Source organism: Chionomys nivalis, chromosome 13, assembly GCF_950005125.1.
Source record: "Chionomys nivalis chromosome 13, mChiNiv1.1, whole genome shotgun sequence".
Lineage (NCBI taxonomy): Eukaryota > Metazoa > Chordata > Mammalia > Rodentia > Cricetidae > Chionomys > Chionomys nivalis.
This window is the reverse complement of record NC_080098.1, coordinates 62,517,659-62,537,318: the sequence shown is the minus strand read 5'-3', so window position 1 is coordinate 62,537,318 and position 19,660 is coordinate 62,517,659. Positions and strand designations below refer to the sequence as shown.

At 43.3% G+C, this 19,660-nt stretch overlaps 1 protein-coding gene across 4 annotated transcripts in view; it reads right to left on the bottom strand.

Annotated features, from left to right (window-relative positions):
- Positions 1–8: 8 nt before the first annotated feature.
- Kdm1b (lysine demethylase 1B) overlaps positions 9–19,660 on the bottom strand; it is a 41,197-nt gene continuing 21,545 nt past the window's right edge. Inside the window, exons 12-21 of one of the 4 annotated variants that reach the window (XM_057787003.1) lie at positions 18,352–18,489; positions 17,311–17,482; positions 13,850–13,977; positions 11,418–11,549; positions 10,986–11,060; positions 7,958–8,074; positions 6,524–6,649; positions 5,326–5,445; positions 3,681–3,833; positions 9–1,872 (exon numbers count right to left, since the gene is read on the bottom strand). In XM_057787003.1, the coding sequence (XP_057642986.1) occupies positions 1,789–1,872; positions 3,681–3,833; positions 5,326–5,445; positions 6,524–6,649; positions 7,958–8,074; positions 10,986–11,060; positions 11,418–11,549; positions 13,850–13,977; positions 17,311–17,482; positions 18,352–18,489 (1,245 nt within the window). In that variant the 3' untranslated portion in view covers positions 9–1,788. Of the gene's footprint in view, positions 1,873–3,680; positions 3,834–5,325; positions 5,446–6,523; positions 6,650–7,957; positions 8,075–9,514; positions 10,075–10,985; positions 11,061–11,417; positions 11,550–13,849; positions 13,978–17,310; positions 17,483–18,351; positions 18,490–19,660 lie in introns of those variants that run through there. The other 3 variants (XM_057787004.1, XM_057787005.1, XM_057787006.1) reach the window with 3 other exon arrangements.

Sequence of the window (19,660 nt, the reverse complement as noted above, 5' to 3'; positions counted from 1 at the left end):
AAGACTGAAAACAAAATTGACAGTGATGCTGAAACCTTTTATTTAGGGTATTTGCAAAAGTTCTTATTAAGCAGTTTTACATAACCAATCATTCATGATGTGTAGTTAAATCACTGTAAGTATACTTCTGCTCTGTAACAATTCTTTTTTTATTTTTTATGACAGGGTTTCTCTGTATAGCCCTGGCTGTCCTGGAACTCACTGTGTAGACCAGAGTCTGCCTTTGAACTCAGAGATTCCCCTGTCTCTGTCTCTCGAGTGCTGTGATTAAAGGCGTACAACACTACCGCCCAGCTCTCTAACAAAAATCTTAAAGAGGTTGAAAAACATAGCAACTCAAAAGTACCATAGTTCCTGTAGAACAACATAAGAAATTAAGTATGTCACTTAAAACTAAAATTTAAATACATTTATACGAAATGTCATAATGCAAGCTCAAGTGCCTAGAAACTAAATAACTTAGACTGAAGTTTTAACATTTTGCATTTATCACTTAACACACACTAAACATTTTTAATTACTTACACTTTAAAGCAGAATACTTCCCTTATCAGTACCAATGAGTCTCAACAAATAACCTCTAAGTACAGTGAATGATTGACTTTTAAATATGTAGTCATTGGCTTGTATCATACCTTGACAGGGAGGGTTTATATCTAGACTGTCTAGAGCTCACTTCACTGTTAACAAGCTAATTTTGAATTTCAGAAATAGCTAATTTCAAAAAGTGGCTTTTAAAGTCCTTTGTAGCCCTCTTTTAAAAGCAGATTAATATAATTCAAAGAACTGTTCAATGACTTTTTAAAACAAAAGCATATTTCTAGTTTGTCAACTGAAGTCTCTTGGCAGAATAGGCATCTAAAAGACCCTGAAACCTATGTTTATTAAACTTTAAATGGAAAAGTTTTGCCATATTCAGACTTTAACATACGGCTTATAAAGTATTTGCTATGTACCAAGATAATTTTTTCTGCAGTTTTCCAGTGGACCTGCCTATGGGAAACTTACTGTAAACTATATAAAATATTAGAACTATAAAGTACTTTAAAAATAAGAGGGGCTTTTAAATTATTCTGACAAGATTTTTGCCAAATTTTAAGTATATACTGCCCACCCAAAATGGTTTGTTTTATAGTGTGAAAACATTATGCACCCATTGAGAATGTAACATACATACTCTCTTGTGTTGCTGATGAGTGCACAGACCTAAAATATCAAAATATACCTGAATCTTAAGTTTTGAATACCCAATGAAAAGAAATATGTAGTATAAAATAGCCTAGCTTAATGTCATACCTTCAAATTGTATCAAAAAAGAATTGAAAATTTTAAGAAAAGCCCAAAGATTGGAGCTGTGTAAAAATATTAAGGCTCATTGGTAAAGGGAGTGAAAAATTGTCACAGAACACATGGTTTTCTAAGTTTCCTAGTGACTCCTGCTTGATGACATGACTCAATATAGGAAAAGTAATCTGCCAATGGGAATGGTCCAGTCTGAAGGGATCCATAAGATCTCAATTTTAGGCTATACTGTGCCGCCTTCTGAAAACCACAGGACTTAGCACTAACTGGTCCTATGGAAAGATAAAATTCAGTGTAAGTGCCTAGAAGGATTTTGAAAGTCAGTGATTTCAGAAGAGTGAAATGGGTTTGCATTTTCCTATCACCACAGAAACATTTCAATTTTACTATACAGTCTCCTCTTACAAAACTTAAAGTTTAACTTGTGTTTCAAACTTTTCTATTTGGGACACAGAAGAAAGGTAGGTCCATCCATACATGTTCTATTTAAAAGGCTGCAATCTTGCTTGCTTCTCGAACGCCACTCAAATATGCCCCTGTAACAGTTTGTGGGAAATGTCTGTTGGTTGCCTGTGGGGGGGGGGGGGGGGAAGAAACTGTTTCAGACTGTGCATAAAGAATTGATGATATCAACAATAGGTCGTAAGACCTTGTACTTTTTTTGGTCTACCTAAAAACGATTTATGTGTTCATGACAGAGCCTTGAACCTTGGCTTCTTTTCCTATGCTTTAACAGACTTCTACAGCATGCCAAGTACTGTGGCATTCATGGAAATACTATCTAGGACAGCAAAAGTAAGTACTGGGCTGGAAAGTATGATCACATAAGCCTCAGCAAATGGGTGTTCAGAGAACTGGAATAACTACCCAGGGAAAACAAGAAAGTCTAAATAAATCCTATCTCAGCCTCTAAAAAACTTACACCTCTAGCAGCAGATGGCAAATGCTGCCTCATATGGCCATTATGTACAATTTCCACAGCTGGCTTAAGATGTCTTAAGATAAACCCGATTTGTAACCCCCCATTACAATATAGAAAGTCTGACTGCTGCTAGACTTACAGGAACTAACAAAAGGCAAACCAATTCTACAAGAATCTTTGGGGCTTGAAGCATAGCGCAAACAACACCTGGTTTCCAAAGCTCTAGGTAACAGATGCTGCTGTGCCTCCTCTGGTAAAGTAATTAAAACACAAGGATCTACATGTTTATAAAACTTGATGTAGTAGCACGTTCTTGTACTCAATTCTAGGAAGGTGGATCTCTAAGGTATGTTTTCTGCCCAGCAAGCATAATCCACTTGTTAACTCCAGCCTATGAAACCCTGTCTCCAAAAGAACAGCAACAATACACCAAGGTGGACAGCTCCAGGGGGATGGCACACATTTCCCCACAAACATGCCCCTCTTCTCATGAAAACATAGGCATCATGTTAAATAAAAAGCCAGAAACAAAGTTACTACCAAAAGGAAAGGTTCCCAGGCAGTGATGCCACTGCTGGAGCTGGGAAGGCGTCTCAAATGTGCTTTACAACCAGCAAAAGAAACAGGAAACATTTTTCAAAAGCCTAAATAACCAGTGATGGTGTCATAATGGGGTGGCAACAAAAATACTGGCAAGAAAATACTCCTTCCAAGGTGAAAAGATCACCAAAGATCTCCCAAAGTTGAGTAAAGAAATAAGAAAGGTTGGTAGTGCAAGAGTTTGAAGGACAGAAGACCTAGGGATAGAGAATGGGAGAATGTACTCTGATGGCACTGTACTACAATCTCATGTCAGCGAGCAGTGCAAGACGCCTGGGCTTCAGATGATAAGCGAGCTAGGAGGGAGTGCACTGTGCATGGAGATGACTAAAGGCTAGGGGAGACAGGCACCAAAATCAAAAAAGCAGAAAGCTGTGTAGTAATGGAACCCATGAACACCTTGGCTCAGCAATAAACCTTACAATGCACATGACAGTTAAAAACACATACCAACCAAGTGTGTTGGCTCACATCTGCAATCTCTCCAGAGTATGGGGCAGGAGGATTGCTGCAATCCAGCCTGGACTACAGTGTGAGACCTGCTCTCAAAAGAGCACGGATACCAACTAAGTAAAATAGCTGCATTAAAAGAATGATGCATGGAGACTATGTAAGTTCTATTTTAACATAGCAAAGTAAGTCAGAGTCTAATATTAAATCATACAATGTCAATATAAGTACTTTAAGACAGAAAGATACATCTAAAGAATGATGTTTCACAGGAAAACTAGACAGTTAAAAATGGCTGCTGGCAGAAATATAAGGCAGACTTTCAAAATGGAGACTTTCAACATGCCTGACCTGAGTTTTAAGACTGAGCCACTTTAACTGAAAATACTGATGTCAAGATATGTACCTCACCAGCAAAAAAGACAGATCCTTGTATTTCTTCAGCAATGATGTCATAGGCCTCACCACTTCCAAATGTCTTGACAAAACTATATGCCATCTGGATCCATGGCTCTGTGCTCCATCGTGTGACAAAATACTTGGTGGGATCTGGGACCTCCTTGATATGCAAACAAAAAATTATTTAACAAAAGGATTAAAAAGGAACTTGGATACACCACAACCCAGTTAGAAATAAACTTTTCCCTTCTAGGCCTCAGTTTACTGTGGCAGCCTAAGCAGCAGTGTCTCCTCCCTTCCTGTGCACTCTTTCCCTTCTCCAGCCACACTCGATCCCTTCACATCTATGCTTCACCTGCCAAAGACACACCGTACAATGAGTTGCTACAGCGGCTGTAAACTAAACTTGATTTTGTCCACTGGCCTTGGACAAGTTTAACATGCAAAACACTTTCCTATAAACTACAGTTCCAAATAACTAAAAATACAGGTGAAATAACTAAATTATAAATAACTAAAAACCCAAGCTGAGAACGACTGACAGGATTGTATGACTAGTTAGATCTTTTACAAAGAGCTGGTGACAGCTGAGTGCCCCTCAATTTAAATTCTGAGCCACTCCACTTCTATTTCTGCTCTTAATCAGGCTGCTTACAGACCTCCAGGCAATGGGGAAGGTACCTGGAGCTCCATGGAGAGAGTTGCTTATTGGTGCACTAGGAAATTTTAGAAAATGCCCAGTGAGCCGGGTGGTGGTGGCGCACGCCTTTAATCCCAGCACTTGGGAGGCAGAGGCAGGCGGATCTCTGTGAGTTCGAGACCAGCCTGGTCTACAAGAGCTAGCTCCAGGACAGGCTCCAAAATCACAGAGAAACCCTGTCTCGAAAAACCAAAAAAAAAAAAAAAAAAAAAAGCTATAGAAAATGCCCAGTGGATAAGGGCAGTTCTACCAAAGCATGAGGACCTAAGTGATCTCCAAGAACTTACATAGTGGAAGGAAGCTGTCCTCTGACCTACACATATGTGTATGTACATTTAAATACATAGTTGATTTTTTTTTTTTTTAAAGAATGATAGTCAAAGCTGTTACAGCTTGGGTAAATATGGGAACTATAAAAAAAATGTCCTTTTACAGTCTTAGGAAAGGCAGGTAAGTATAAATGATGTGACGAGAAAAAAAGACTGCTGCTGTGTAGCCCCACAGATCCAAGTTTTAATTACTAAGGCCATCTGACTGGAACTGGGAAGTGTGAATCTTTACTGGGTAACTGGATTATAAAAGGCATGTTAGAAAAGGCCTAATTCAGTACAACCAGCTTCTGTCTTTAGAATACAGAAGGAAAAGTATTTGAGGATACCAAGAAAAACATCTGTAAGCCATGAAGAGTACAGAGACCAACCCAGTTAGACATCTTCATCCTGGGCCTGAGCTTGCAGAACTATAAAAGACTGTCTCGGCACCATGCTCTGGCATTTTGCTATGGCAGCCCTGATACTCAGCTGGGTACTCAGGTGCGGATGGAAACTGCAAGGAAAACCAATCTGGCCTGTCTTGATCCCTTGGTATTCAGTGACGCAGACTGACTTCCAGTCCCACCTGCTCACATCCCTTCCACAATAAGCACGTTTATCCTATCGAGGGTTTTTCTCACCTGCTCCTTAAACAGCTCCCGAAGGATGCCCATGCACTGTTGCAACACCTGCTTGTCATCCATGGTCCTGAGGGATGCGACTGCCTCCCCTGTGATCACGGACATCAGTACACTCTGCTGCTTTTGCAGGCACACAGGGAAAAGCACAGGGCACTTGCTGTAAAGGCTCAGTTCCACATACAATAATATCACTGTGTCCCATTGCCCTTTCTCTTCAGTCCCCATCCATTCTCCGTATGCATACTACTCACCGCCCCGCCAGCATAAACACTCATGAAATAATACAAAGGTCAAATTCAAGGTTCCCTTGGCTGTTTATGAAAATTTGTTGGAGAAGCAGCAGAAAGACTGAGAAGGAAATCTGCAGGAATAACTAAATAAAGGCTTATAGGCTTCCACCTGAAACCCTTTAGAGCTTTTCTCCAAAATGGGGGAAAGCAGGAAACAGTGGCGAGGCTCCTTTTTTTTTTTTTTTTTTTTTTTTGGATTTTCGAGACAGGGTTTCTCCATAGCTTTTGGTTCCTGTCCTGGAACTAGCTCTTGTAGACCAGGCTGGCCTCGAACTCACAGAGATCCGCCTGCCTCTACCTCCTGAGTGCTGGGATTAAAGGTGTGCGCCACCACCGCCTGGCGAGGCTCTTTTTTTTTTTTTAAAGATTTATTTATTTATTACGTATACAACATTCTGCCTCGATGTATGCCCGCACGCCAGAGGAGGGCGCCAGATCTCAGTACAGATGGTTGTGAGCCACCATGTGGTTGCTGGGAATTGAACTCAGGACCTCTGGAAGGGCAGCCAGTGCTCTTAACCTCTGAGCCATCTCTCCAGCCCCGAGGCTCCTTTTTTTACAGCACAGTTGCCACAGCTTTCTACTCATCTGTTCTCATCACAGCGCTCACACGGACCTCCCCTACCTAACCTAGCTCAGAAGAGACAACAGCTTTGGTCCACTGACTTACTGTGCTGTAACCGAGTCATGATTATTGACTCAAGCCCCAGAGCAGAACTGATACTTTTAAGAAAACAGGGCAAGGATTAGGGACTCCTTTCCCAAAGGAAATGTCCCAATCAGTGCATCCTCCCTAAAATATAAACACACACCACAGATCTACACAACCATCACTCATTCCTGCTCATGGCACAATTCATAAACACTAACATTCAAGAAGGAACTCAAACCACACCACAACATTTTACCTGGGGGTCCATGTCATAGTATACAGCAAAGAGCCCTCGTTGGCTGGCACTGGGAGGAACATGACCAAAAAAGTCAGCCCCTTGAACTTTACTGTCCCAAAATCTATATGGAAACTGCAAGGCAATCTGGAAAGCAAGCAGGGAGAATAAGTCTACCCTGTGTCAATCACTGGCCATCCTGACACGTGTTGGGGACTGCAGACCCTCAGACCCTGAATTTTCTGTGACCCTTTGCCTGCAGGAGTAAACAACTTGTTTTCCCATGCTTGCAGCTGCTCTGAGACCATCATGAGTTAGTTCCTGATGGCAAGGGAGTGGTTTCTGGTGGGCTTGCAGCTGAAAAGTCCCTAGAGCTAGGGCGTGGCCATCAGTCAAGGAGAGCCCTATATAAGCTGCCCTGGAATACAGTAAAAAGGGCATTCTTGTTTCAAGGATGACCCATGTCTCTGTGTGTGTGTGTGTGTGTTTCAATCTCCAGCCCCTTGCCCAACTCGCAAACCATCCCATGGTAGACAGGTGGTACAGGTGGTACGGTACAGATACAACCTAGAAGTCTATTCACAGACAACTGCACTAGGTTCAAAACTGCCCACCTATTTAGTCCTGAGCTCCATAAGCTACACACCGCTCAAAAGGCCTTCTAGTATCTGCAGCATGGCCTTGACTGCTAAGGGAGCCCATAACATGGACATGGGGAAACAAAACAAATTAAGAGCTGCTGATAGCAAAGTCAAACTCAGATGACTAGACTCATTTCTCAGCTGGGCTTGGTAGGCAGGCAGATAATCTCAGCACTTGATAGATGGAGGCAGGAAAATCAAGGCTTCAAATCTACCCCTAGCTACGCAGTTTGAAGGCAGTCTAGACTACATGAAACCTCATCTAGGGGTTCAAAAGAACTAAAAGTCAAAATGGAATTCAGCTGGCCTTTTTTATCCAAATTGTATCAGAAATTTTTAAATAAAGCTAAACTTTTTTAAAAAATATCTTTCCTGCCCCCATTTTTAACTGATTAAAATTAGTTGTTTGACATACATGTATATAGTACATTCTATTTACTCCCTTTTGTTTGCCTAACTGTACAAACAAACTATCAGCTGGCACTGATCTCGGAGCTCTGAGGCTAAGGTAATTTAGGTCACCTTTTCAATGATGCCTGCACCCAAGCTATTGATGGCCGGTTCAAAAAAACTAAAAGTCAAAATGGAATTCAGCTGGCCTTTTTTATCCAAATTATATCAGAAATTTTTAAATAAAGCTAAACTTTTTTAAAAAATATCTTTCCTGCCCCCATTTTTAACTGATTAAAATTAGTTGTTTGACATACATGTATATAGTACATTCTATTTACTCCCTTTTGTTTGCCTAACTGTACAAACAAACTATCAGCCGGCACTGATCTCGGAGCTCTGAGGCTAAGGTAATTTAGGTCACCTTTTCAATGATGCCTGCACCCAAGCTATTGATGGCCTTCATCTTCTTCTCTGACAATGGAGGATTAAACTGGATGGCACCTCTCTGTAGAATGGCTAGTGGCACCGTGACCAGTACCTGTGGGGAACAATTAACATAGCATCTGAAACCACCTACACTTCTCCGTGCTCATACCAACCAACACCTGAACATTCCTCTCTGCTCTACTTCCGGCTGTAAAACTGCCAATATCCCACTTTATGCTCTAAGAATGGGGTGGTATGTGAGTTCACATAGGTTGTTCATCACACAAGAGGGCCTAGCTGAGCAGAAGTGGCAGTCACACAGGAACCTTCTCGATGGCTAATGGTAAGCTGGGCCGGGAGGGTAGCAGACTTCATCTCTGAAAAGCAGCGCTATTTATAGAAGTGGCCCAAGCATGATGGTAAACACTGTAATCCCAGCACTCTGGAGATAAAGACCAAGATGGTCAAAGCCATCTTGTTGTTATATCTGGACTATATAACAAGTTGAAGGCCAATTGGATACACAGTGAGATCCTGTCCACAAAAAATGAAGAAAAAGAAAGGGGGTAGGAGTGCCCAAAATAATCTGAGCTTGTTGTCATTCTCAATACCTTCCTTGCCAACAGTCTATAAAACAAAGGAAATGTCTGCCCTTACTGATCTCAGAATCAGAGTACTATTTTAAACTAGGAGGCAGTAGTATGCTCCATAATTGATAAGCACATTATAAACTGTGAAACCACATGAGAATGTTTTAAGCAGAAAGTACTTTACTACAAGATTTCAAGTAATTTTAAAGGTCAAATTGAACTCTCAAGCTGGGTATGGTAGCACAACAATCCTAGCACTTATAAGGTTAAGGCCAACCAAGACTATATACCAAGGACCTTTGGGGAAAAATGGGATCCTTGAAGCCACATAATAAAAACAAACCATCAAGAATAAATGCTGTCTCAACTTACCATTCAGAAAGTTCTGGTTCTAGAATCAACCAAGAAGTCATCACTACTACCAGCACCAGAATCACCCTACATATAGAAAGACCTGCACCAGCAAAACAGGTGTCCTCTGCCCCGTCTTTTGGCTTCATGGGACCTCTGCTACCCCTGCTACAGCAGAACCAAGCTCTTTAACCACTGTGCTGGCAGCAGAGGCAGCAACAGTGAAACAAAGCCAGACAGGCTGCACCTCCCAGATGTGTATGCGACTGGTTGGATGTCACAAGGAGAACCTTAGAGGCAAAGGAGTCTACATAAGAGGAAGGGAAGGAACTACAGGCGCCTTTCAGTATCTGCAGGACTAGATGAAACAAGAATGCACTGGAATCTCAACAGCCTCAAACCCTCCACGTACTTGGTTTAACTGCCAGTTCCGGGATCAGAGCAAGTCCAAAGTTCTTCTGAGTTCTATTTGTCTGCACTAGCATCCACACGACCAAAAGAGTCACTGCCAAACAACAGCTGACATGACAACTGCCAAAAATAAGTTCTACAAGTCTTATTAACAAAATTTTCCAAAGTACAAGCTCTTGAGTAAGCCACTAGTGGTATAAACTCCCGCTGGTAGGACAGTGAGGCTCATTACCTGTGAAAGCAACCTAGACAGTTACAGTCTGTCCGGCTGGGCTGCACAGCATGAAGACTCCCAATACAAATGGTGATGAGTATTAGCCATATAATAAGAATATCTGCTTTAAACATTTTAAAGTGTGGTTTGCAGCTATGCTGATTCGTCTGGAAGGCCTAAAAACAAAGGCTCAGGAGTGCATGTGTCTGCCAACATCAGCAGAGGGAGAGGGTGATCAGACAGGAAAATACCAAGTAGCATGTTATCCTTGACACTAAGATGCAGACAAACAGAATTCCCTCCCTTGAAAGGAGCTGAGTTGTAATTTTAAAAGCCCATACTTAAAATGCTAGCCTTTGGAGGAAGTTACATAGTAGGAGCTTACAGTGGACACGACTGCCCAGTGGTTCCCAGCAAGCTACACAGAGAATCAGAGGCTTGAAAAACGAGAATCCTTCCAGGGCCCTGGGAACAGCTGCATGGTCTCCCAGCTGATGACACCTCCATTGTATCTCTAGGTCTTTGTTTCTGTGCAATCCTTTGTTTCTGTACGAATAACCAGGACCATGAAAGCTGTCAGATGACAGAGAGAAAGCAAAGCTAGTCTGCCAGCAGGTGACAGGGTCCATCAGTGAGATCTCTTTATCATCATTTCAACTCCAGAAATAACCAAGCTTTCAGGGCAGCTGCCTTCATTTTCCAGTACTACGCTTCCCATCGGGATGTCAGCAACTAGACTCAGCAACTTGCACTATCCACCTACTGAAGCTGGTTATCAAGAGTCCAAACTACATCGAAGTACTTAAGCTCAGTGAAAATACAGTTTCAAGACAAGAACTTGAATTTGAAAAGGGTTCCAGCATCCCTTTCAATCCTAAGGGTGCTGTGCTATATAACTTCCCAAACTCATATGATCAAGGCATTTTCAGGAGGAAGAACTAGGGACAACATGCAGGTCCTCACACTGGAACTCAATCGCCAGCCCTGGGAATTTTCTTTCTTTTTTTAAAAAAAAATATTTATTTATTTATTTGTTTGTTTGTTTATTTATTTATTCTGTCTGCTTGTATGCCTGCAGGCCAGAAGAGGGCGCCAGACCTCATTACAGATGGTTGTGAGCCACCATGTGGTTGCTGGGAATTGAACTCAGGACCTTTGGAAGAGCAGGCAATGCTCTTAACCACTGAGCCATCTCTCCAGCCTCCTGGGAATTTTCTTATTCAATTATTCAGCCCAGTGGACCACAGAACCCACTTTAAGGAACACAGAACTCCATCTTCCATGTGTTTAGACAGTGCCTGAATAGCTCAGATTTGTAAGCTACTCACGACTTGTGAGTAATCCTCCTTCATTAGAAACCAACAAGTCTCTAGGCAGACTCCAAGGACAAACTGCTTGATGGCAAAGACGGCCCTTGGTAGTACGGTGCTCTATCCTAGTAGGACCCCAGCACCTACCTTTTGTGCAGAATACCCTATGCCGTCTGTTGTGGTAACTTGCACTTCATCTCCAGTATAGTCTATACTTTGCACCTATTCAAGACAAACATTTAGCAACATTGTGAGGGTCAGGACCTTTCCCACGGTGTGTGTATGTTACAGCTCAGATTATGCAGAGTAGGGTGTACTGGGCATGCAGCATTCTTGAGTGGTTACAGCTGAACTCAGTTAAAGTTTATACACATGGCAAGATAATAGAAAGCGCTTTATTATAGCACAAAGTAAGGCAGATCATTTCTGAAACTATGAAGATATAAGCCCATGGGGTGAAGAACTTAGTGTTAAATTAGGGCTAGCGAGGTCATGAGCTACGGAACCCTGTATTGTTCTTAAAACTACATCCTCCCAAAACTTCACATCCTCCCCAGTCTCCCGCCCATCCAAACTCACTGGAGATTTGAGGCGAATGTCGAGTCCTTCAGCCAGTTTTTCAATGATAGTAGAGTATCCAGGAGTTAGAAGAGTATGGTCACCAGCAAACTGGGCAAAGAATTCATTGTGGTCCCAGGAGCGAGCAGACACCTAGGAAACAATACAACATGTTAGGAAGCCATACTGTAAACCTACAAGCTGCTCCTGAGGACATCAGGGAAAAAAAAAGTTCCGGGTGGAGAAAACCATCCCAGGCAGGAGGAGAGTACCAATCACAGAGGAAATGAGGACAACCAACCAGCCCCAGGGTACACCAGTGCCTGGGGAAGGCAATCTATGTGACACACAGAAAAGCTTACATTAGAACAAATGATCTAAACAGACATGGCAGCTCATGCCTCTAATTCTAGCACCTAGAAAACTGAGGTATTGCCCTAACTTCCAGGTCAATTAGTCTACAGAGTAAGACTTTGTCTCAAAATAAATACAAGTGGACAGCACCTGAGGAACAGTCCCTGAGATGGTCCTCTGGTCTACGCATGCACGTACACACCCACACACATGAAAAATAGGAGAAGGTTTAATTATTTCAGAATAGGTACCACTCATTGATTAAAGAAAAAAATGTTTACTTGAAGCATCAGATGAAGGGGGCTCCTGCACAGCGGGGGCTCCCTCCCAGACCCCAGATTAGGCACAAAGCACACCCAAACACCCCTGCTCACAGAGATCCTTTATTTAGCAGGGAAGAAAAGTTAAAGTGGCTGCTCTGACTCTGGCAGAAAAGCAGCCGCAAATGACCTTGTAGGTGTAAGTTTTTTTTTTTTTTTTTTGGTTTTTTGAGACAGGGTTTCTCTGTGGTTTTGGAGCCTGTTCTGGAACTAGCTCTTGTAGACCAGGCTGGTCTCGAACTCAGAGATCCGCCTGCCTCTGCCTCCCAAGTGCTGGGATTAAAGGCGTGCGCCACCACTGCCCGGCTTGTAGGTGTAAGTTTTAAGAGAGGAGAAGGGAGGCCTGCATTGGAATGGGCTGGGATGCTGTGGTAAAAGAGACAGGAACAGGGGAGAGAGGGGAAGGAACAAGGGAAAGGGAGCAGGGATGTGTCCCAGCGGGACAAAGGATTGCCTCGAATAGAGAGACAGACATAGCACACAGACAAGTGGCAGTTTAAAAAAGGGGGAGATCTCGTGTTAGGAAGAGATATTTCATTTTAATTGGGCATATGAATTAGGTGAGTCCAAGGGGCCTTCGATTCTTCAATAGCTGGACCCTGGGAGTCAGCCTTAGGAGGTGGGAGTGGGTATAAACCTCGGTAGTTAGCGTTAGGAATGTAAGCTAGCAGTTTTTACAAGGCAGAGGGAACAGGAGAAGGGCAAGGCCTGCCAGGGCCACGTGCTAGAGCGGGCGAAGTCCCTTCATCAGCAACGCTGGTGAAGGCAAATCCATGGAGGTCTATGCATGCATTTTTTTCAGCTCCACAGGAATACCCGCCAAATTTCTATCCTCAACAAGGGTAGGAGTTCCATAAAGGCCAAGACCCAGCACATTTGGGGGAAATGGTTCAATCCAAACTGTAACGCAGAGTAGCATGCAGGCGGCGGTGTTCTCAAGACTGCTTCCTAGCAGGGCAGTGGACTGTTTATTGCAGCTGGCTGACTTAGGCCAGCTTGAAATTCACTTCTGCAGACCAACAGGACAGAAGTGCAATGCTACAACTTTAGTTTCTTGGAGCAGTGTTTTTAAACAGTATGTCCCCACTAAAATGACTCTCAGAGCCCCTGCACAGGGTTAAGAGCAACAAAGGAAAGACTCTTGGCTCCTTCTCAGGTCCAGCTCAGCATCCCTCCCTTCTTGGAGTGTACAGAGTGAACTTCTTCACAGGCAATATGGTGGTACATGTCTGTAACCCTATCACCTGGGAGGCTGAGGGATGAGAAACCTGAGTTCGGGACCAGTTGGTGCTACCAAGCAATATTTAACTTTACAATCAGATAAACTACCAGCCAAGTGGCGGTATGTGCCTGTATCTCCAGCAACATGGGAGGTGGGGATATATGGCCAGTTCAAACCCAGCCTGGGTTACACAAACGACCAGGAAGATAGCTCTCTCGTTTAAAGTGCTTGCTGCATAAGCCTAGGAGCAGAATTTAGTCAGAGTTTTTACAGTGAAGGAGTAGAACCAGCTCTGGAGGGCTGGCCTCTAACCAGTGTATGCATGCAGCGGCACTCAAGCAACTGTACAGACACACACAGGACAGGGGATGCAAGGCTCACTGACCAGCAAGCCTCCTCTCTGCCTCCTCAACACTGAGATCATAAGCACACACATCTGGTTTTCTCAGGGGTACTGGGGATCCGAACTCAGATCCACACGCTTATACAGCAGCACTTTACTGAATGAGCCCTCTCCCCAGCTGCACGCCAGAGTATTTGAGGACCCACGGGCTTACCTGGTGCAGGCTGCTGCCACAGGCGTACTCCAGGTTGCTCAGGTGGAACTGTAGCACCTGTCCTTCCAGCTCACTGAACTGGATGCCAGATTCCTTCACAAAAGCTTGGTAGATCTCCTCTATCTTCTCTGTGGTGAGAACGGATCAGAGCAAAATAATCAGCTGAGGAGCAATTTCCTGTCCAATTCTTGATCCTGCTTTCCCCAAAAGAGCCCAAAACTTCCAGTCTTACCCAAGCAAACTCAGGAATAAATAGAATGCAATATATTCTTAATGGGGCCAACTCCTCAGCAAGCAAACAATTTTTTTTTTTCAAAACAGGGTTTCTCTGTTGCTTTGGAGCCTATCCTGGAACTAGCTCTTGTAGACCAGGCTGGCCTCGAATTCAGAGATCTGCCTGCCTGCCTCTGAGTGCTGGGATTAAAGGCGTGCGCCTCCACCACCCAGCTGCAAATGCTTCATCTTGATGGAAACGTTAAGCGCCTGCTTAGTTGAGAGGCTGTCTCCTCTGCTCCAGAGGTGGAAAAAGTCCCCTTGCACATGCAGACAGGATCACCAATGCCTTTTCTGCTCTGACTGCTGTAGCCTTGAAGCTCCTATATCATCTCCCCTCAACCAATGGAAATATGGAATACGGCTCAAGTGCAGTCTCTCCTGTGGCCTTTTGCTGTGTCAGCAATCTTTCTCAACACCACTAATGAATTCCTGTTGCAACACACAGTTAAGTTCCAAAAGCTGACTGAGCAGGGTGGGCCTGCTGGCTTCACCCAAGTAGCAACTATGACCTACCCACTTTGAGGCTTGGCCACACAGCTCTCAAATCCATCCAGGGTAAATTCTGGCCCTGCTAGACTCGCTTCTCCTGCTGTCTAGTTTAAGAACAGCCTCCAGCGCCTGGGCCTCCCGTGCCTTCCAGTCCAGTCTCAGCCTCCCCAGTGCTGTATCACAGGTGCGTACAGGATTTATCTATCCCATTCGAATGGAATTTATACTACAGACATTCCTGTGAAATTGTTCTGATTGGCTTAACTAAACAATAATGGGGGGTTGCACACTTGGCATCTGAGGGCTCTGGTCTAATTCCAAGCATCTTAGTACACTTTGGTAACTGTTTAGTGACGACAATGACCCACACACGTCACAGACTCCAGGTTTCTATGAAGTGCTGTGCACCTACCTGACTAGAACCACCAGTGAGCATCTGTTGCTGTTTTCAGAGCTGGAAAATGGACTCAGCACCTTGGGCAGCGTAGACAAACGGTTTCTTACTAAGCACTAGCCTGAGTCCTCGGCTTTCTGAGACAAGGTACATTATGTATTAACAGTATGTAGCTGGTTTTTGTGTGTGTGTGTGTGAGAGAGAGAGAGAGAAAGAGACAGTGTGTGTGTGTGTGTGTGTGTGAGAGAGAGAGAGAGAGAGAGAGAGAGAGAGAGAGAGAGAGAGAGAGAGAGAGACAGTGTGTGTAACTCTAGATCCTAACTCAGCCTCAATTCTGAATTCTCACTAAAATGTTGTAATTCTTAACTAATTTGTCATATCGAGATACCCAGATTTCTGCCCTGGTGTCTTGAGCTCTGTCACTTTCAGAGCCCTATGCAGAAGCCTCATTCCTGCCTGCTAACAGTCTCTACATTCCTGTCACTTAGTGAAAAAGAGACACCATTGTCACAGCTCAGCATAAAATCAAGCACAAGCAGACTAAAAGGGACTTCAACCTAATGACCTAATTGTCACATAAGTAATATCTTATAATTTTAGTACATATTCCTTGTGAAATGACCTTTTGCACCAAAGCCTCTCTCTCTCTCTCTCTCTCCCCCACTATACCGAGACTGCAGACAACTGAGATGATAGGCAGAATATAACCATAACTTCATACAGATATATGCATGCATTATCAAAACTTTTTAAATAGAATACTAAGTTTAAGCAATTATTTATAAATTATTCTTAGGCCTCCTTTAATGTTTTAAAACAAGGTCAGGAGAAAAGCTGTAACAAGGCAAGTAACTAAGAAAGGGATGTGAAGAGAATCGGCCATTGAGAAGAGCGCTGGGCGTGATGATGAGACCATTGAGAAGAGAGCTGGGCGTGATGATGAGACTGCCTGAAATCCCAGCACTCTGGAGGCTGAGGCAGGAGGACTCAAAAAGAAAAGAAAAATGTAAAATTTGGAGACTTCAAGTCAGCCTAGTAATTTTAGTTTCAAGAGATTAACAACTGGTCAATTGGTCTGGACACTACACATCTTATTCAATGGTCCGGCTGCCTAGAAGGCATTCCTGAGAATTCTCTCAGGGTTCGCCTGCCAACACTTTTTTCCAACAATGATCTGACTGTGAGTCAGGTCTCTCAAAGGCAGCAGAGGAGGAGGGAGAGACATGCCCTGTGTGCCCATTAATTTAAATTGTCAACTTGATACAAAGTAGCATCTCTTGGGAATGAAAGATTCAGTGAGGGATTACACATATCAGGCTGTCTGTGGGGGACTGTCTCAGCTGCCTTAACGGAAATGGGAAAACAAAACCTCAAAGTGGGCAGTGCCACTCCTGGGCTTTGGGACTGGGCTGTTGTTAAAGCACGGAAACCACGCTGAGCAGAATGCACACATGCGTTCTTTTTCTGCTCTGGATGGTGGATGTGATGGGACTTTCCCACTATGATGGACTATAACTTAAGCTAAATAACCCTTTCTTTCCTACACTGCTTTCTGTCAGAGTACATCCCAGTAACAGAAAGAAAACCAAAACACTTAGCTACTGAAATAAAGTACAATATCAGTTGAAGAACTGAGAACACACTTGTCAAAATACACGGTTAAAGAGATTAACATATTAAAGAGTTCAAACATTCACACTTCAAAAAAAAAATCATGCTTCCAAGAACTACAAATAAAAAATGCAGATCACAAAATTGTGAGTTACATAAACAGAAATGTAAGGGGCAGTACACAATGTTCCAGCTGGTATCTTCATGGAAATGGGTTGCCATAAGAAGTCAAGGGCTTAAGAGTTGTGATTATTATTGCCAATTTAAGTACCACAGTCAAAGTTCTGATTTTATATGCTTACTTTAAAATATGCATTAAGCAAAACATACTAAAAAAAAAACCCAATCTATTATAGCTGAAGTCAAAGAAAGGGAAGAAATACTGATATTCAGAGACCTTCAGAAAGCATATATGGGCTAACAACCGTAACCACATACATGGAGGGCTTATCACAGGTTTAAAGTAAGTTTCTCTGGGAGACTGAAATAAATGTTTAGATAATTTTGTTAAACAATATGCCACTCAAAGTAAGATGTGTTTGTGTGTGTGCGTGCACACACGTGAACTTCCCCAGGGAAGTTCTGCTTGTCTCTGAGAAAATCTCCAGCATTCAGTGAGAGTAATGTATGTCAAGACTGGCCCTCCTGCAGATACTACGAGGGAACCATCATACCACCGTTCTCCCCATACCTCCTAAAGGGACATCTTGGAGCAGAGTCTTATCCTTCCTCCACTCAGAGACAACATCCAAGAGAGCATTAAAATGAAAATCCATGCGCTTGTCAATAGTGGGGTCAGTTATCCGTCCACCTTCCTGAATTAAGTCACATCTTTCTCCCAACTTATGCATGCTGATGCCAAGCTTCAAAATAACAAGAAGAACAGGGTGAAAGTCTTTCCTGGAAAAAAATACCTACAAGTTCTAAACTGACGTTAGGCAGCGCTCTCATGAAAAGAGTCTAAGAACTCAAAACAGCAGCTGTGTGCTTGCTGGGGGACAGCCAACCGAGGAAGCAGAAATAGAATCAAGTCAGGAACACCCCACTCTATGGGACATGAGGGTGACAACAGCAGCTTCCGGGCAATGCACTCTAAATTCTCAGCTCATGTTTCAGGTGCTGTGGGCTGCCTGTCCTTACTAAGCACTCTGTCACTGCTTCAGATCTTCATGCAAATGATCACATACACTCAGAGAAGCCGAAACCTTGCAGGGGAAAACAATCACCTTAGACCTAGCAGGTCGGCAAGATACCAGACAGGGTGCTAGAAGACACCTGCAGAGAAATACTGTACTTTGTAAGTATTAACTGTGCCCAAATGTTGCATGTAAACTATGTCATGAATATTTGGGGCATACTTACACTAAACAATTTACTTGTCTGAAAGGCAAACCTACCTAAGAACCCTACATTTTCACTGACACCTAGCAATCTGGGCTTGATTATGAACCAACTAAGTGGCTTGAAAATGACCCAGAAATAAAAAATAAAGATCTTGGGGAAAGTTTTTTAAATGCCTAACGGGAAAGGCATCCATGTAACCATTATTACATACTTTGCAGAGGGTATGAAGGAAATTATGTATGCTGTCTACTCTGGAAGCATATTAATGTACTCTAGCGCACCCCAGCACTGAGGATGGAACTAGGCAGGTGCTTTACCATGGGGCCGTACCCCCAGTCCATACTAACGCTCTACACAAGCAGAGCCCACAAGTCTTCAGGACACTCACTTGCTCACACATCAGTGCTACTGGGTTATTAATACAGCCATTGACAATCTGGGGTCCTCTTCCCACTACGACACCTTTAAAAGACTTGTCATCCCAGACTCGGCCTCCAATTCGACCTTTGGCTTCCAGGATAGTCACCTAGAAAGATAATTGGGAATCAAAACCGAACAGTCACACCAGATGCAGAATTACAGAAACGTAGAGTGACAGTGTTAAACAACTCCATGCTCAGAGACTCACAGTTCCACAGAAACAACTGTAACAAGTATGACGAGAACCAGGTACACATTTAGACCAGCCTAGCTTCAGCGAGTGGGTGGGTGGTCTTACACCACTTCTCTCACATCAGGTAAGATTCAGTGACTGAGAGCACGCTGGGGTTTGAGGCAGGACGACTGCCATGAGTTCTAGGCCAGCACTGGCTACAGAGTGAGACCCTATCTCAAATATATCATAAAACAAGAGAAAGATCTGATGAATGAGTAAATCCATCACTGAATTTTAAACAGCATTCTACAAGTTATTTTTTCTTAATGTTATGTGTTTTGTGGAAATACACACGTCTGTACCACATGTCATGCAGTGCCTTTAGAGGTCAGAAGAGGGCATCAGATCCCCTTGTAACTGGAATTACAGTCTGTTGGGAGCCATGAAGTCAGCACTAGGAATCAAACCCAGGTATTCTGGAAGAGCAGCCAGTGCTCTTAACCACTGACTCAACTCTCCAGCCCCTGTGTGAGTTTGTTTTTCCAATTTTAACTTGTGTGGCAGAGGGTATATTTATGTGTGTACATGTGTATGTAGGTGTACTTGACTGTATATTCTGAGACAGGCTACCTCTCACTGAACCTGGAGCTCCACCTCGACCTAGGCTGGCTGGGTAACAATCTCCTAGATCCACTTGTCTCTCCTCTCCCAGTCTGTTGGGATAATAGACACACTCTGCCACCTCTAGCGTTTCTGTGAAAGCAGGGGATCTGAACTCAAAATTTCATGCTTTCACAGTACACAATTTGTCTGCAAAGCCATCTCAAGACCCTAGAAATCACATTAAAATCTAGTCTAAGTCATGAATGTAAACCCAGCATTTAGGGGGTCGAGGCAGAATGCTCAAGCGTAAGGCCATTTTGGATTACTTGGGAATTCCTCGTCTCAAACAAGCAAACAAGAACTATGTTCAAGAGCTGAATTTTCCATCAAATACCTGTTCTTCAGTGTTGCTAGGACGTTTTCATCTATGGAAGTATGACCTTAACAGAGTTGGCTGAATCCAGCGAGTCCACACCCATCTCCAAGTGTCTAATGCCAC